The 19540-nt window shown below is 42.4% G+C and overlaps 1 protein-coding gene across 4 annotated transcripts in view; it reads right to left on the reverse strand.

Annotated features, from left to right (window-relative positions):
- MARK1 (microtubule affinity regulating kinase 1) overlaps positions 1–19540 on the reverse strand; it is a 355979-nt gene that overhangs the window by 83922 nt on the left and 252517 nt on the right. For 2 of the 4 annotated variants that reach the window (XM_069233866.1, XM_069233864.1), the window contains exons 11-13: positions 16458–16570; positions 14497–14650; positions 5313–5506 (exon numbers count right to left, since the gene is read on the reverse strand). In XM_069233866.1, the coding sequence (XP_069089967.1) occupies positions 5313–5506; positions 14497–14650; positions 16458–16570 (461 nt within the window). Of the gene's footprint in view, positions 1–5312; positions 5507–14475; positions 14651–16457; positions 16571–19540 lie in introns of all 4 variants that reach the window. The other 2 variants (XM_069233865.1, XM_069233863.1) reach the window with 1 other exon arrangement.

Genomic DNA, 19540 nt, shown 5'->3' on the forward strand with positions numbered 1-19540 from the left:
CCTCCCCACTCTAAAGTTACAATAGCCATGGGATGTACTTTAGTCTGATTGTCAGCATTGGTGACTGTATAAGTTTGTCCAGCCAGGTATTGACCAGGGGAAACCAGTTTCTCTGTCACCACGGTGACACTGGCACCTGTATCCCTCAGGCCTTCTACACTTGTCCCATTAATTAAGAGCTGCTGCCTGTATTTTTGCACGTTAGGGGGCCAGGCAGCCAGTGTGGCTAAATCCACCCCACCCTCAGAGACTAATGTAGCTTCAGTGTGACACCTGATTTGCTCTGGGCACACTGTTGATCCCACTTGGAAACTAGCCATTCCAGTGTTAGCTGGAGTGGAGTTAGAAGTGGTACTTTTCTTGGGACAGGCCTTGTCTCCAGTTTGGTGTCCAGGCTGATTACAGCTACGACACCAGGCCTTTTTGGGATAAAAGTTTTTACCCTTGTACCCAAAATTGGATTGTGAAGAGGCTCTGGGCCCACCCTCCTGTGCAGGTTTTTTGGGGGCCTGTAGAAGACTCTACTATTTTTGTTTTTGGATGTCTCAACACTCTTCCCCTGGGGAGGCTTTGTGACCCCTTTCTTTTGGTCACCCCCTGTGGAAGTCTTGGTCACCCTAGTCTTGACCCAATGGTCCGCCTTCTTTCCCAATTCTTGGGGAGAAATTGGTCCTAGGTCTAGCAGATGCTGATGCAGTTTATCATTTGAACAATTACTCAATAGGTGTTCTTTCACAAATAAATTGTACAACCCATCATAATCATTTACACCACTGCCTTGAATCCAACCATCCAGTGTTTTCACTGAGTAGTCCACAAAATCAACCCAGGTCTGGCTCGAGGTTTTTTGAGCCCCCCTGAATCTAATTCTATACTCCTCAGTGGAGAATCCAAAGCCCTCAATCAGGGTACCCTTCATGAGGTCATAAGATTCTGCATCTTTTCCAGAGAGTGTGAGGAGTCTATCCCTGCACTTTCCAGTGAACATTTCCCAAAGGAGAGCACCCCAGTGAGATCCGTTTACTTTTCTGGTTGCACAAGCCCTCTCAAAAGCTGTGAACCATTTTGGTGATGTCATCACCATCTTCATATTTAGTTACAATCCCTTTAGGGATTTTCAACATGTCAGGAGAATCTCTGACCCAATTTATGTTGCTGCCACCATGGATGGGACCAAAACCCATCTCTTGTCTTTCCCTTTCTATGGCTAGGAGCTGCCTCTCTAAAGCCAATCTTTTGGCCATCTTGGCTAACAGGAGGTCATCTTCACTGAGGCTATCCTCAGTAATTGCAGAGGTGCTGGACCCTCCTGTGAGGGAAGCAGCATCTCTGACTATCACAGTTGGAGTCAGGGCTTGAGGGGCCCTGATCTCCCTAAGTAGGACTGGAGGGGGGGGAATTCTCCTCCAAGTCACTAGCTTCATCCTCTGAGAGGTCATCCTCAGAGGGGTTGGCTTTCTCAAACTCTGCCAGCAGCTCCTGGAGCTGTAGTTTGGAAGGTCTTAGGCCAACTGGTATTTTCTTTATTTTGCAGAGAGACCTAAGCTCCCTCATCTTAAGATGGAGGTAAGGGGTGATGTCGAGTTCCATCACATTCTCTTCTGCACTAGACATTATGTTTCTAAAAGTTGGAATACTTTTTAAGAATCTAAAACTATTTCTAGAACTTAATTCAAACTTTCACAAAACTTTTAAACTCTAAAAGAAATGCTAACAGGGACTAACACAAGGCCCTAGCAGGACTTTTAAAAATTTAGAAAAATAGCTCAAATTGCTAAAATCAGTTTCTAATGACAATTTTTGGAATTTAGTTGTGTGATCAGGTATTGGCTGAGTAGTCCAGCAAATGCAAAGTCTTGTACCCCCACCGCTGATCCCCCAATGTAGGAAGTTGGCTCTGTATGCACTATTTCAAAGTAAGGAATAGTATGCACAGAGTCCATGGGTTCCCCTTAGAGGTAAGATAGTGGCAAAAAGAGATAATACTAATGCTCTATTTTGTGGTAGTGTGGTCGAGCAGTAGGCTTATCAAAGGAGTAGTGTTAAGCATTTGTTGTACATACACAAGCAATAAATGAGGAACACACACTCAGACAATTCCAGGCCAATAGGTTTTTGTATAGAAAAATATATTTTCTTAGTTTATTTTAAGAACCACAGGTTCAAGATTTACATGTAATACTTCAAATGAAAGGTATTGCAGGTAGGTACTTTAGGAACTTTTAATAATCAAAATAGCATACACAGTTTTCATATAAATCACATATAGCTATTTTAAAACTAGACAGTGCAATTTTCAACAGTTCCTGGGGGGAGTAAGAGTTTGTTAGTTTTTGCAGGTAAGTAAACCACCTATGGGGTTCAAGTTTGGGTCCAAGGTAGCCCACCGTTGGGGGTTCAGAGCAACCCCAAAGTTACCAAACCAGCAGCTCAGGGCCGGTCAGGTGCAGAGGTCAAAGTGGTGCCCAAAATGCATAGGCTTCAATGGAGAAGGGGGTGCCCCGGTTCCAGTCTGCCAGCAGGTAAGTACCCGCGTCTTCGGAGGGCAGACCAGGGGGGTTTTGTAGGGCACCGGGGGGGGGGGGGGGGGGGGGGACACAAGTCAGCACAGAAAGTACACCCTCAGTAGCACGGGGCGGCCGGGTGCAGTGTGCAAACACGCGTCGGGTTTCCAATAGAAATCAATGGGAGACCAAGGGGTCTCTTCAGCGATGCAGGCAGGCAAGGGGGGGGGGCTCCTCGGGGTAGCCACCACCTGGGCAAGGGAGAGGGCCTCCTGGGGGTCACTCCTACACTGGAGTTCGGATCCTTCAGGTCCTGGGGGCTGCGGGTGCAGAGTCTTTACCAGGCGCCGGGATCTGAGGAGCAGGCAGTCGCGGTCAGGGGGAGCCTGGGGATTCCCTCTGCAGGCGTCGCTGTGGGGGATCAGGGGGGGCAACTCTGGCTACTCACGGTCTCGCAGTTGCCGGGGGAGGCCTCCCTGAAGTGATTGTTCTCCACAAGTCGAGCCGGGGGCGTCGGGTGCAGAGTAGCAAGTCTCACGCTTCCGGCGGGAAACGCAAGTTGTTTCAAAGTTGCTGCTTTGTTTCAAAGTTGCAGTCTTTGGTGAACAGGGCCGCTGTCCTCGGGAGTTCTTGGTCCTTTTAGAGCAGGGCAGTCCTCTGAGGATTCAGAGGTCGCTGGTCCCTGGGGAAAGCGTTACTGGAGCAGTGTCTTTAGAAGTGGGGAGACAGGCCGGTAGAGCTGGGGCCAAAGCAGTTGGTGTCTCCGTCTTCTCTGCAGGGTTTTTCAGCTTAGCAGTCCTCTTCTTCTTAGGTTGCAGGAATCTGAGTTCCTAGGTTCTGGGGAGCCCTTAAATAAAAAATTTAAGGGCGTGTTTAGGTCTGGGGGGTTAGTAGCCAATGGCTACTAGCCCTGAGGGTGGGTACACCCTCTTTGTGCCTCCTCCCAAGGGGAGGGGGTCACATTCCTATCCCTATTGGGGGAATCCTCCATCTGCAAGATGGAGGATTTCTAAAAGTCAGAGTCACCTCAGCTACGGACACCTTAGGGGCTGTCCTGACTGGCCAGTGACTCCTCCTTGTTTTTCTCATTATCTCCTCCGGCCTTGCCGCCAAAAGTGGGGCCGTGGCCGGAGGGGGCGGGCAACTCCACTAGCTGGAGTGCCCTGTGGTGCTGTAACAAAGGGGGTGAGCCTTTGAGGCTCACCGCCAGCTGTTACAGTTCCTGCAGGGGGAGGTGTGAAGCACCTCCACCCAGTACAGGCTTTGTTACTAGCCACAGAGTGACAAAGGCACTCTCCCCATGTGGCCAGCAACATGTCTCTAGTGTGGCAGGCTGCTAAAACCAGTCAGCCTACACGGATAGTCGGTTAAGGTTTCAAGGGGCACCTGGTGTATGTTACAATAAAATGCACACTGTGCATTTATTGTGCTGAGAAGTTTGATACCAAACTTCACAGTTTTCAGTGTAGCCATTATGGTGCTGTGGAGTTCGTGCATGACAGACTCCCAGACCATATACTCTTATGGCTACCCTGCACTTAAAATGTCTAAGGTTTTGCTTAGACACTGTAGGGGCACAGTTATCATGCACTGGTGCCCTCACCTATGGTATAGTGCACCCTGCCTTAGGGCTGTAAGGCCTGCTAGAGGGGTGACTTACCTATACTGCATAGGCAGTGTGAGGTTGGCATGGCACCCTGAGGGGAGTGCCATGTCGACTTACTCGTTTTGTCCTCACTAGCACACACAAGCTGGCAAGCAGTGCGTCTGTGCTGAGTGAGGGGTCCCCAGGGTGGCATAAGACATGCTGCAGCCCTTAGAGACCTTCCCTGGATGCCAGGGTGTGCCAATTGTGGAAACAAAAGTACAGGTTAGGGAAAGAACACTGGTGCTGGGGCCTGGTTAGCAGGCCTCAGCACACTTTCAAATCAAAACTTAGCATCAGCAAAGGCAAAACGTCAGGGGATAACCATGCCAAGGAGGCATTTCCTTACACCTGTTACCAGCATAAACCAGTTTGGGGAACTGGGGTGAGTGGCAGGTCATTGGCGGAGAGGTATATTTTCAGGCAAGTTCCTTGATTTGGCCCAAATGTTCCTAATGCAGCTGTCAGAGAATGTTCACTGCCAAAAGCCCCGCTATCAGGCAAGGGAGAATGGGTTTCTATGTGATACCAGAGAGCAGAGCTAATGCTCTCCTCACATTAAAGTGCACGAAATAAAATGACAAAGAACATAGGGTGTCACAGGTAAGGGGTGAACAGGAGAGATGCAGGTGGGAAAACAATTCTTGGTAATCTTGGAATAAAATCCCCTTGGTAAGGCTTGCAACATTTTACATTAGTGATGTCATTAATCCGGTTAACATTAGGAAATGTGTTGATTTTCATCAACTTCTCGAAGATGTCAGAGGGAAGCACCATCTTACTCAAAGTATACACAATGGATGCCATTTCCCAGATTAATAGTTGTCATACAAACATTATACATGTTCTAGCAATTATCTTTTTAGTAATGCACTAAGCCAGTTCATTCATTAAGTCAACATCACCTAATGCACTGAAATTTTAAAGCAAAAATTAAAAACATTTAGAGCATTATTGAGCCAAGAAGTGATAGATTCCTCTTACCTTTTCGAGGTGTGACAAAAACAGTAATTGCCGCCACATGGCATATAACATTTAAAAGCAAAACGTTTGAAAAGCAAACAATTAAATTCTTATTGAATTAATACAAAAGCGTAGGTAATTCTATAAAGTATTTTAATATTCTGAAGAGGGGATGTTGCTCAGGGAGTTGAGTGACTTACGCTTGGAGCAGTGGTTGATTTTTTTCGCTCTGATCCTACGATCGGACTAGCAGTAACTTCACCCTTAGAGTTCACGGTTGTGGTGCTCAGCTTGCGAGGCCCATCCTTGTCCCAGTCCTCTCTTTGTTCACTTTCAACGCTGTTTGCCTGGCCCCGTTTCGTATAGGACACCGCAGGAGGAATCGATGGCCCAGCTGTCAATTAAAAAGTATGGCACCTCAAAATATGCCCAATGTAACAAAAGAGCAATTTGGTCAATCCAGATCAAGTTATGTCTGCAAGATCTTTGCTAAGAAAAATACCACACAGGACTCCACCACTTTGTGACTCCTTGGTACATCTGTTAAATTATAATAGTGGATTACATCTGGGAAACAGACAACTAAGCTAGCCCTTAAATTTACCAGTATAGCTCTTTTAGCCCCCCACTTACAATGAGGACTTAAGTATCTGATCTTTCACTTAGGTCCTCTTTGTATGTTTTCCCGAGTCAGTCTCTGCCCTATATGCTAAATGTGTTTTAGCAAATTCGTCTGTGGTAGTATTTTCATTTGCCTTATGAAACAGGACCATTCCCTCTCTAATGGTCAGTCACTGAGAGTCCTATGAAAGCTTGGAGAAGCCTACACAATAAATTGGGGATTCCCGTTCAGGTTATTTGAAAATAAGCTATACTGTTCCCTAATGCCAGGGGTGTCAAGAATATTGACGTGGGATGTCTCAACCCGGCATTACCAACCGCGTAGGTGGCTATATTATCAAGGTGCACAAATATTAAGCTATTTTGACCTGAGAGGGTATCACAAGAAATGGGGATTCGGAGAATCGGAGTTACAGCATTCAATTCCGGTAATAAATGCTAGTTGTTTGTCCTTTCCCATCCATAAACTTGACTAGGTTTTAGCTGGTGAAATGTCAAAGTCAAGAAAAGATGAGGGCTGGCGTATACCCACATATATAGCATCTCTTGATCCATCCGAAAAGGCTACCTCGGAATTGCACACCAACTTTTGAATGTAGGCCTTGGCAATTAGGTTCTGGCTTCTGTGTGACTTATTTTTTTTTTTTTTTTTTTAGAAATATAAAGTCGGATGCAGGATGGCAGAGCTAGGAAATGGTAAACTAATGCCAAATGGACTGTGTTCAGTTCCATATTTCAAACAAAGCAGTAAGGTTACACCGCAGGGTAAGCATAACATATACCAGGTGTTGAAAAAACAGATCTGAAAGCAAATGGGACAATTACATTCGCAAAACACCGGTAACATTTATGCCACCCACTGGTCCTGCCTTCCATGTACCTGTCTGGAAAGTGCTTTTTTCAATATTTGGGGACGTGTGTGATCGTATGAGTGAATGTGTACTTGCGTGAGAGTTCTGTGTGCGCGTGCTGGAGCTTGTGAATGGGTTGATGCGAGTAGGCTTGTATGTGAATGGATGGCTGGATGTGAGTATACGCGTGTGCGCTTGTGAATGGATGGGTGTGAATGTGTGTGCCCGTGGATGTGTGGGAGAGGGTGCAGGTGTGTGCCCTCCTCACCACTCTTTAGAATAACCAGCCTCCACGGCAGAGGTCATGAGATGTGCCCGACTTTGAGGGGCTGCACAGAAAAACCGGTTTTACATTTGGCCCCGATTCATCCATCCTCCTAATGAAAGAACTGCGAGGAAGGACGAGGCCGAGGTTGTGAGGCGCCCGCCACTTACCAGTCATTCTGATGACCAGTCCCACTACTGCCCTTCATCCTATGCGCTCTGCCTCTGGCCACTGTTATTACAATCAGGATTTGTGGGACAAAGGTCGGGTGTTTATGTCCTCACTTGTGCTCCCCAAGGGCAGGGACACCTGAAGAGCAGGACTTGGAGTAATGGGGATTATCAGTGAGTGCGTTACCCCCCCTACAAATCATTTACAATGCAGACGTTGGTTCTGACATACTACTACTGTGCAGGGAAGGACTGACTGTACCGCGCCGCTGGGGTGATAAGAGCTCAGGCTCTCCCATCCCACTCCAGGGCTCAGCGGCCCCTTCAGCCCCACTCCAGCCCCCCTCATGGGCTGCCTGGGATCCCCTCGTTCCACTTCAAACCAGAAATCATTTATCAACCGCGGAGTCATTTACATTATTAAACAAAAGGACAAACCCATAAGGACTGCTAAGTCTGAAAGCATCTGAATGTGTAATCTTAAAAAGAAAAGAAGGCTGCACATTCCTCGTTTAATAACAGCTCATTGGGTGCCTGGAAGCAAGGGCTGTGTTTAGAGAAGTTTCAAAATGGTGTTCCTTTAAGGGGGAAATATTATAAATAGAAGGTGCAAGCAGGTTTTCTCCAGGGTATTTTAAAATTAATTAGTTTAGGGTACTTGGATTTACAGAGCGAAATCCGATATAAATCAAGCACTGGCTGCGCAAAAATACTGATTATAATTTAGGTATCTTAAACTGACATTCCACTGATATTAGGGAAGAGAGAATTTCCGAAGATGACGTCACCGAATTTCTTTGCAATTAAATATGTACCAGAAACAAAATCATATTTTATGCTCCAGACATAGGAATGCCCTTCAGTACAGAGTTAATTTTAAACCTGGGGGTGACAATTATAAGTGAAAAATGTGATAAACATACCAATTGATAAAATCACAGTTCTATAGCACATATTACTCCAGCGATTCCCTTCATGCCAATTACCTTAGTTGAATGGTGAGCTATCACATCTGTGGTTTTAATTATCTATTAAACAGCCTAATGCCTAGAGTAGAATTTCTTACATGACAACACCTGGGTGTGTCCTGTTCTACTTTTGTTCCTTTATTCCTCTAATGACCCACACACATTCCTAACCCCATTAAACATATACTATCTGTTGCAACATGATCATGCAAAGAAGATCCATCGAATGATTTGTAACACTATGTAACACTATGAAAACTAATGAATGCACTTGCCAGCCATCCCTAGTGGTATTATCCTTAACCGCGTCACCTACCAAGCCTGTGGTCAACAACGGTCTTAATGTTAGCGTTAGCAAGTCCTTTCCAAACTACTCACCTTAATGAGACCCTATACAAAACAGATATATATATATATATATATATCACAACTGAAACCAGAGGAAAATAACAGATGAGCATCTAGAAGGAGCAATTAGCAATTTTCAGATTTTGTTTGCTATTGGATGTCCAATAGTCGCTCCCTGTCCTTGGTCTGTAGCATCCCGAGTTAAACACCCACTGGGATGTATCACATGCCTAAGACCATCAGGCTCCATCCCAACATCTGTTCAGAAGAAAGGACCGAGAAGCGTACACTTGCCAAGCCACTTTCTTTGCCCTTTTACTAACACTCCCAACTCGACCAAAAGAATTAGCAATTTATCACCAAGCAGTTGATCTGCTAAGTGCGTATCCTGACATTACGTATTGAGTACGTTATCGATTGCTGAGCATCCCTTTCATGGAACATTTGGTGGTATTAAGCATTAATAAGCAAAAAATGTGTACGTGCGGGCACCCTATAGGTGCACAATGGTCAACAGTTTTAATACAGCAGAGAGATTACCTACTTGGATTAACAATCCAAGCCAGTAGAAAGGTAGCAATTCTCTCAGGAGTGGAGACCTTGACTTGAGTTTAGTGGGTACTAAATACAGCACCGTTTGTCCATGTGCATCTAGGCACTATCAAAATAGTTTGAAACTGGAGCTCTTAGAAGTAAAATGTACAAGCTCTGGATGTCAAATCTAACAACTGTGCTGCCGTAGAAACATTATAAAAGGGCGTTATCACAATTTAAGGCCACGAGTGTCACCATTATTTTGCTGCTGGTGGTATATACACGTGCCAAGAAATGCATCATATTTCCATAATCATTTATTAGCACAACCAGCAGAATACGCAACAATGGAGGCAAAACGTATACAACACGGGTAGGCAATGGAAGGTCAAAATATGTGCCAAAAAATGCACACGAGGCGCTTTAGCACCAAACTACATGGCACATTGTGTGATAACAATTTGGAGGTACTTTTATATTTTAAACACAAATTTTTACAAAACAGACTACAATGCTATAGAAATACATAGGTTTATTAAGCAAGACTATACACATTCAACCTGATCCTCTTCAAAGCGTTATTGTGCAAAAATTAAACAATGTTAACAAGGTCCTTTCTACAAAAGAACATTTGGGAAAAACATGTTTAGTGCTGCACTGAGAAAAAAGGCTACATCGATCCACTTCTTTCAATACATGGTGTACCTCTTCTATACTGCACATCGCAGTTATAATTTCAAAAGTATACATTTCCTGATAAATCCTGTGTTCAGACCATGTGACCTCTCAAAGAACCTCTTTCCACTACGAACCAGCCCAGCAGAACAGCACTGTGCATTTCATATATCCTATATCTGTGGCTCACTAGGAAGAACTTTAAGATTCAAGACCTTAGGAAATGCAACACATTGCAACAATATGTTTATTCCTCTAGCATCTGAATGTCCTTTTGTAATAATTGGTGGTTTACGAATAGTTGGCCATATGTACGAACACATTTTCCCATTGACACAGAATGGGAAAAACCCTTTGCTACTTCTGGCCCAGTATCTGTAAAGTAAACATGAATGTGTGTGCCAGTAAAACACTCATTTTCGTGACAAAAATGTAATAATTATTTCTGCACTGTTTTCATTACATTTAAGGAGCAGACATAATGCCTTCTCACAGTACATCATTAGAGATACTAACATCATTAGCCAGCACCGCCGGCCCCTTGAAGCTCCTGAACACAAAAGTCCAGCAGCTCAACAGTGAACAGTTAACTTTTGGTACTGAATTGATCCCTGCGAGAAGCATTTTAATAGCTCTCTATGTTTTAATCCAGAAACAATGCTCTTTAATTACAATCTGCAAATTCTTCAGAAGATTGCGGTATGCGTGGCTTATATTCAGCAGCAATGATTAACCCTAGGCAAGATCTGCTACAGAATGTCACCACAGGTAAAATGAGAATGCTAGATCTGTCTATACATTTAGTAGTTTATCACAACAACCTGCTTTCCATAAAGGAAAAAAATGTAGAGGCAGACGTAAAGGTCTCCCAGATTGCTTGGTCCCAACAAAAGATAACCCTTGTATATGCTGACTCTCCTTTGGCCCAACAACCTTCGCATACAGTGTCAGACAAGCGCTCTCCCCTCCTTCCCATATTCGATTCTATGTCTAACCTATACTCCTAGCCTTTCTCGTTGGCATCTTCAACTTCAGACTCGAGCTACGGGTATGCCTTGAAAACCTCCTCAAGGCTTTATCACAGTCAGAAGCAAAGATAGTGTCTCTTGTTGTGGATTAGGTCTATAAATGCAAATGATGCATCATGTTTACCATATTATTTACTAAAAGGGCCACAAGATGGGTGGAACAAAAGTCCCTTTACATCAAAGAAAACAAGCATTTGCAATGCAATAGGTCTCACATTTTCTTGAATTAGAGTTGTTGGCATTGTAAATTCAGAACTGGACTTTTCTGGCCACATAAATTGGTCAACCCTGCCTCATAATTTTGTCTTTTCCGCCATGGTTTGGTGGTCACTGGCGGCTACAGACATCAGAAATTATAAGACCTTGAGGAGAGACAACAAGATGTCTGCACTACCTCGAGTTGACGTCTGAAGAAATTTGACAATAGGGCTGGAAAGGCATTTTCTTTTTATTTTAACAGAAAGAAAGGTCTTGCAAGATTTATTGCTGGTATTTCAACAAAGCTCTAATGAAGTTAACAATAGCAGAGCAGCCTGAGAAGATTTGTGGCCCCAATAAAGAAGATAAGCAATGCCCTCTGTTTGATGTCCTGAGCGCTGGCAGGGAGGGGCCCTGTAGAGAGAGACTCGAGATGCAAGGATAAGCGAGTTTCAGATCATTGCTTCTAGGTTTAGCTACATTCTACCACAAAGGGCATATTGTGGCTTTTGTGAGCAGTGAGCTAAATGACCGGGTGTTTCTTTTGTAAAATAAGCTTATTTTAGGAGTCGGAGGTAAACGAGGACAGCACTCAAATAAAGCCAAAACAAATATCAGAGAAATGTGAGGAGGTGACAGGAACCAAATGCCGCAATAAAACTAAGGCAGCTCCCAGCCTAAAATAACCACAGTGAAAAGGGAGAACCCAAGAAATAAAAAATAGTCCATCACAGCAACAGATAAAGAAACCAAAGTGGAATAATAACGTAGTTGGTCACTGCTCTGAAACACAAACAGGAGGGAGAAAAAGTAAGAAGTGACCAGTAGCAAGCAAGAATTTTTAAAGGACACCGCAACCAACAAATAAAATTGCTTTAAGCCATAAGAAGTATACTAAAAGTATACATGAGGTCGAAAGTTTAAAAACTGGAATTACATGGATCTCCACTTTCTCTTTTATCAGGGTTAAAGGCCTTAACTATCCCAACCTCACCAAGACTGCCAATCGGGCAACCTTTGCGATTACCAAAGAATCAACACCTCAGTTATACTACAATTAATAGCACAAAAATACTGCAATTAAGATCAGCTTACTGGAGGAAATAATTCTCCTTTTCTGAGAGAAAGTGGAGATCTGTGTGATTACAGCTTTTTTCTTTGATGTAAAGGGACTTTTGTTCCACCCATCTTGTGGCCCTTTTTAGTAAATAATACGGTAAACATGATGCACCATTGGCATTCATAGACCTAATCCACAACAAGAGACACTTACTATCTTTGCTTCTGACTGTGATAAAGCCTTGAGGAGTTTTTCAAGGCATACCCTTAGCTCGAGTCTGAGATTGAAGATGCCAAAGAGAGAGAGGCTAGGAGTATAGGTTAAACATAGAATCTTCTTTTTACTGTTGGAATATCTAATACCTATGACTCTGAAATTCCCAACTCGACAGACTGTGACTGAAGGGGCATAAGGCCTCTGCACCTTTGACCTTCACTAGCCTTCACCAAATGCACTCTATTACTCATTGATTGAAAGGTCAAATTAGCAACTCTCTGCCTCGTTTGTGAACGATTTAGGAGACAAGGCACTTTACAGAACTCTACTTGCGCAGCCTTGGGCACATTTAGGAAAACTGCAGCATTGAAACAAATATTACAATCAAACTAAACTCTCAGGCACTCTAGCTACAATTCTCCACTGAAGAAGGTAAAAGACTCCTCTCTTGCGGAAATCATCTAATCCAGCTTTCCCACTTGACAGGTACCTGCCTCAGACAGCTCTTCACTAATTGGCCCAGACCTTACATCAACATTAACATATCTCAACGCATACAATGGGTAGTATCCAACCATTAAAACGTACAAAGCAAAGGAATGGACTTTTCTGGATTAATGATAAGAACCATCTTTCTGCACAAGCGATGGTGGCCATGTTTATGGGTAAATGTATCGAGTAGCTCATAGACAAGCTTTAATTTAAAAAGACTATAACATGACAAACAAGAAAGACAAGGTCAATAGACATGGGAAAGGTTACTCAGGGACTCAAAGTATGGAAACTAAAGTACATTTCAGATAAGTATTCCAAGCCCAATGTCCCTTCAACTTTCAGATCGACCAGGCACAAGCTAGGAATGTGCTGGAAGAATATGCATGCACGACTGAACGATGGAGAGAAACTGCATCTTGTTTCACTATGTATGCACCAGGTACTGGATAGGAATTATTCTAAAATCAAATAACACGATCTTCTATATTCAGTGAAAACTGTCACGATAATTGAGAATATTCAGGGCGTATGTTAAATTTGTGCAGCGGAATAAACTTTGACATGGAAAAGGAAGCTGCCATCTGAAAATACTCAGTTTATTACACACCTATAGAAACAAATATGAAGACGGAAATCTTGTAGTCTTGCTGATAAAAGTTACCTACAAGAGTTACTATTATACCAATGTTTCTTTTAATAATATTAGAGTAATTATCGTTAGTTGTTCTCTCAGTTTAAAAAAAAATTAATTCTATATTTTATACCACTATAAACCTGCATTTATTTAAGTGAAATTTAACTTCATTCTAACTTTATTTTTAGGAGCTGATACCGGTGTTTGTGTTTTTTGTTCTGTTTCGCTGCACTCTATTTTTCTACAAGGAGTGAGGGGGCAGGAAGGGACAGGCTCTCGCATTTTCGGCCATTTCACTCTTGCTTTCAAACCAGAGTCATTCAGCTGTTCTCTTTTTACACACTTCCATTTTGTGTCAGTTTTCTTGCTATTTTACATGTATTCTATGGTCCTTTACCTTGTCCCCTTCTACTCTGCAAGCCCACCATCTGCTTCCCCCAGGCACAGTTAATTTAATATTCAAAACCAGTCCTAGAATATCTTGTCGGAATCCAACTTTCCCAACATAGACAACGTGGATTATTTACTACGTTAGCTCCAGCCTATGTACAACTTGGGGAGAGGGTCTGTCGTAATGACCTGAGCTGCCGACTGCAGAGCTGGAGTAACCAGGTTCGAGTCTTGGTGTCGACTCAACATCCTGTGATTATGAGCAAATCACAATTTCCTCATGCCTACAATTCAGCGCCTTAAGACCCTCGCGGGTGATTTGCTGCACTTTAAGAATCCTGAATCTATTTATTTAAGATACAAATGTCTACAGGCAACATTTCAGACACACTGGGCCAATGTTCTTCTGAACTAAAAGAGCAAGCAGGGAAAGTCTTGCGGTATAAATGGCAGTGTTTTGAGACAAACAGGCAATGGAGCAACTTGAGAAGTTATCTTGCTTCTGTACCAATAGCTGTGGAAATGTGCAAGATGATTTGAAGCTATTGCTTATTCCACATATTTCTGTTTGTAGTTTTATTTGTAGTTTTAAAAGGCATTAGATGAAAGATGCAATTTCTCTCATGAATGGCATAGATACTGTTTCAGTCAACATTTTCACATCAGATGGGTGCATAAGACCAAAGGCAACCGTGCATTTTAAAAAGGCTTACAACCAAACACCCACAGCTGAAAGAAAGCCAAGTACAGAGCAAAACAAATGACAAGAAAACGCGGCACAAAGGTATATAATGAAACTGCCGGAAAGTGGGAGACCACAACACAGATATGGCATCCAACACACCGGAAATGCAGACCTCAAAGGCCAAAAGCACTGCACACTCGGGCATGGAATAGTGTGTTACTTTACTTGGTTGAATGTCATCCCCACCGTGATCACTGAACCGCCGCTGCTTCTGATTGGCTGATATACTTCGCTGGACCTTCATATGAGCAGGGGACTGCACAGAAATGTTGTTCAGGTCACTGCTGGGTCGAGACCTTTGACACAAATTGCTATTGGAGAGGGACTCACTTCCTTCAAACTAAACACAGCACAATAAAAGAAAGGAAAACAAAATACATAATTAGGTTGCGAATGTGATTTCTAGTAATGTTTCTACAATAGCAGTGCTGCCCCTCTTGACAGTGCAACAAGCAACGCCAACCAACTGATAACTACCAATGATAATACACAAGCTAAAGTTCATTAGTTGAATAAACCCCACAAATCAACTGATCTTGACTTCAGGAATACACAAACCAGAACTTTAATAAAATGATAAATCTCCTGCATAATAAACACACGTGATTTATATCTGCTATGTGTTGAATAAACAATTTTAAGCACAAAATAGTTTCTATTTTTCCTGAATAGGAAAACAAAGATGTTGCAAACAAGTTGCAACACACACACATCTCATGGGGACAATGGTGTATGACAGGAATATGTGACAGCTCTTAAAGCGAAGCTACAGAACTACATGAAATGGGACATCATACGGCCCCCAACTGTGCAGAGGTGATACACCTACTCTTCTTTTATGTAATTCACCAAATGTCTTTTTCATAACTCCCCCTTTTTTCTGTAACCGTATTAAAACTTTGGCAAAGCACCGTACCTAAAAATCACTCATGCAAATATAACCAAATGTTGGTCTATGTATGCCTAGCATAGCAAATGCGCAACAGACTTTAGTATCAAGTAACATTAATCACAAAATTTAAGGGCTTACCCTGGTTGCACAGGAAATGGTGTACAGAAATTATGAACATCTTTTTGGGGTTGCATTCCATATAAATATCTTATGAACACAAGAAATAAAAACAAAAATAAAAACTTATACAGTGGCCACAAAAATGCAAACCTTCAGGTCTCTAACAAGGCTGGAGGGAATGTTCATCAGGGCGGTGCTCTGAGCTGGCTCCGCCACTGGAGTTTTTTCAGTCTTACACAGGATTAAAAAAAAGTCCAAGATTTGACTGCGATTTGGGAAGCGCACATGGGCACTGAATGAATCAAGTTTTCTGTTGAAGAACTGCATTTGAGGCAAAATACGCAGGATCCCATCCCACTGCACCCTGCAGAGATACCAGCAAGATAGTGCTCCATCGTTTTCTAACCTGACCTCAGTAGTACGGCCTGTGGATTATCTGAATTCGCTTCAGGCCTCTGTAGAGCTGTCCCCTACAGTGAGATGTTGGTGGTTGTGGTAAGGTAGCAGAACACAGGTGAGAAGACAGACAAAGCACCTACAAGGAACCCTTGGAATCCTAGATCCATGACGTCTGATAGGTCCTCAAATGCCATCCATGAAATATGAACAATGCCCATCAGCAGGGGCCACTAGATGAAGAACTAGTGACTTTACAGTGTAGATGAAACGATTACAGCTATCTTCGAACAGGGCCTGGTGCCCTCAGCAACCCAAAAAGCCAGTGGAATGAGGATGGGCTTCCTAGCAGGCACAGAGCAAAATGTTTCAGACTCATGAAATAAACAGAAGATGGTCGGAGAGCTTCACAAAGTTGAAGAAACGGTCCATAAAATTATGGTGGATGGAGTGGGAGAGAAGCCAGGAGAAGGTGAAATCAAGCCGCAAAGGCCCAAAATGGATACCCCCATTCAATGAATAAAAACACAAATTTACACACATACACTAGTCTTAATGCATGTTACAATTCACAAATCAGACAATGCCACACTTAGAGAAATGCCCGGTCTCAAACTGGTACATTTTGTAATAAAGTTTATTTAGAAACTTAAGAATCTGCAGAGGGAAGGTATCCATTATAAACAGGCAAAATATATTGACAGAGAAGGAAGGTACAATAATGGAAAAACAAACTTACTTCAGGTGGCTTTTTGCCTAGAAGCAGGTATGTTGCCATAACTTCATCATATTTTTGGTTTGTTACAGACTCATTTATTTCTTCTCTCGAGAAACCCATGGTGACCATCAAATCTATTACAATGAAAAAGATGATGTAGTAAATAAGATATGCCCACAGTTATCTAGAATTCATTCAAAGCCCTATAGTGCTAGGATCAAGAATATAGATCACGTGGGAAAATATAGGAAGTGTTATCCATGAGCTACAATTCATCCTTATCATTTACACACTCCTTTTGCTATTCTAGCTATGAACAATGAAAACATATTTGATTGCACAAATTTGCATCATCTTAAAAACAACTGTAAAGTAGGATATCACTCCTCGTTTTACTGATGAAATATTAGATTACCTGAAATCAAAACGAACAGTTCAAGATAGCATGCTCTTCTATTTTAGGGTAGAGCGCGCAAGCGCTCTAGCCTGCTGTAATCTCTCTGTAGGCTTTTAAGCACGCCCACTGCACGCCCATCAGTTTAATTGGTTTGTGGGATTCCCTTTTAAAATTAGCTTGATTTTATTTGTGAAAGGCATGCATATGTCATGCCTTTTCCGGTGTTTAGCCCTCCTCAAATGCATCGGCCTACTACTGAAAACATACGAGGCTCGATGTCTTCAGCATGGTTTCTGCACTACTTTTTCTTTGCTACGTAGTACGATCTCGCTGGGCAGTAGTTGAGCGCTTTGCGTGACATCGACCCTGTTACATAGATAATTGCACTTTTGCCAATATGTTTGACTGCGAGTGAACATCTGTTTCCTTTTGTGTGTCTCCTTCAAGCTCATGGTGGCCGTCGGCTCGCTTATATAAAAATATATAAAAATGTATTACTTTTCATTTTCATTTTATGTGGCAATAAAAGCCTGGTTAGGACTTTACAACGCTAATAGCTCTAAGTTGAGCAAATGTGAGACCCATTGCATTGCAAATGCTTGTTATTCTACTGACCAAGGAAAATGACAGGTCTGTGCCTTTTACCAGCTTCTCCTAGCACTGGAAACAGGGTGTATTAACCACAAAAGATTTAAGGTTTTTATTTACCTCTACTCTACAAAATCTGGTGTTAGCCTTGCAGTGCAACATAACTATTCATGATTAAGCAGTCGTAAACATTAATAACCCAGATACATAACTTTACTTATGTAAGCTAGTGTCCCATTTAAAAGTTGTTAAGATCACTAACATCTGATCAGCATGGGTACTGGAGGTACGCCTCGGGAAGAGAAGAGGTAGGCAGGGTATTAAATCATGAATGCATTTGGGTGATGATGCTAATTATTTAGACGTTGTTTAAAGCAAAAGTTTTTCTGTTTTTCCTGATGCATCCCAACTCTTTCTCACATCTGATGTTGACCGGTAAAGAGTTCCAGAGAGTGAAAAGTACACCAGTGAAAGATTTTCCTAAGGCTTGGTGGCATTTTAAATTCCCACTTCCAAATCAGACAGATAGCTTGCACCTCAATTTTTTTTCTCCCCGACGTGCAGTAGGGGTTAAAGATAGGGTGAATGGCCAAGTTTTAAAGCTTTGAAGTCAGGTATATTAAATTACATTTTTGTCTTAACTGGGATCCAGTGGAAGTTTTCAAAGATATCTGAGATGTGCTTACATTTCCTTGTTATCAATTAATACATGGTTATACGAGCAGCAGGGTGGAAGATGTATTTTATGGGTGCTAATGATGTCTTCACATCCCCGTCAGCAGGGCATTTCCGTAGTCGATTTTTGAGACCACAACGTCCTGCGTAAGTGCTCAAAAATCAGAATTAGTGAGAATAGGTATAGCAAGTGAAGTGGTGTTCCTGCACATTAGTTGGTATGCTCCACATGTGAATTCATGAGAGGGTTTTCTCGAGCCAGCAGCCTGGGTATTTTGCTTTTCGTTTCTGGATGTGTGGGAATCCTGCATCACTGAATAGCTAATTAATGTTAACTTTTGGTAGAAAGTCTTAGCTGAGCAAAATAAATTCTATCTTCTCTGGATTAAGCCCTTGTAGAACTTCGAAATGGACAGGTAGCATCTCCAAATAAAAGTCACCAATTCTCACAGTGTTTCTGTTTTCCTGGTATAAAACAAAGTATTTTAACAGGGTTCTTGAGAAAGCCATGCAAGCTTCCAGTGTCTCAATGAGCCTCTAATGATTAATGGTGTCAAAAATGTTAAGTTTAACAAGATTAGTAGACATACTTTTCCATTACCAAACCTATGGTGGATATCACAAATAATTCTGACTGAAGCTTACGGAATACGGATTGATCATTTTCCAATAGATGTTATTGTTGGGTGACTACATCTAATTGGTTTGCTATGCATTCTTCTATTACTTTGCTCATCCAGGGTAGAGGTGTTTCTATCTGTAGACTTGTGAGAGAAGCAGGGGCGGCATTAATTATGTAAAAAAAAATATACAAGAAGAGGGGAGATGTGGTACAGCTTCAAGGCACCAGGAACTTTCCTCTGTCCAGTCAGGAGTAGACAACTGGACGTTTGAGCAAATACTTAAGGCACTGTTTTTAAAAGCGTTGCTGGTACACAGTCTTGTGCGCAGAATGAGGGGTTTGGTGACTTAGGGGGTTATTCTAACTTTGGAGGAGGTGTTAATCCGTCCCAAAAGTGACGGAAAAGTGACGGATTTACCACCAGCCGTATTACGAGTCCATTATATCCTATGGAACTCGTAATACGGCTGGTGGTATATCCGTCACTTTACCGTCACTTTTGGGACGGATTAACACTCCTCCAAAGTTAGAATAACCCCCTTAATTTCGTTTTCTAGTGGAGTCTTTCTTATTCGAGTGAACTGACACAGTGTCTTCGCTATGCACAGGTGTGCTAGTTCCATGGTTTTTGGTGCACATTTTAGATTTTCCCCGCTAGAGTGATTTTTGTTTGTGAAGTGCTCTGAGTTTTCTGAGTGGAACGTGGTGGTTAGTCTGATGTGGTTGTTTTGTATTTTTTTAAGTTCTTTAGGTTTACTTGGAGAGTAGTCATTCTTCTGTTTTAGAAAAGTAGCACTGGTTATGCTATTTTGTTTTAAAAAA

This window comes from Pleurodeles waltl, chromosome 5, assembly GCF_031143425.1.
Source record: "Pleurodeles waltl isolate 20211129_DDA chromosome 5, aPleWal1.hap1.20221129, whole genome shotgun sequence".
NCBI classification, from domain to species: domain Eukaryota; kingdom Metazoa; phylum Chordata; class Amphibia; order Caudata; family Salamandridae; genus Pleurodeles; species Pleurodeles waltl.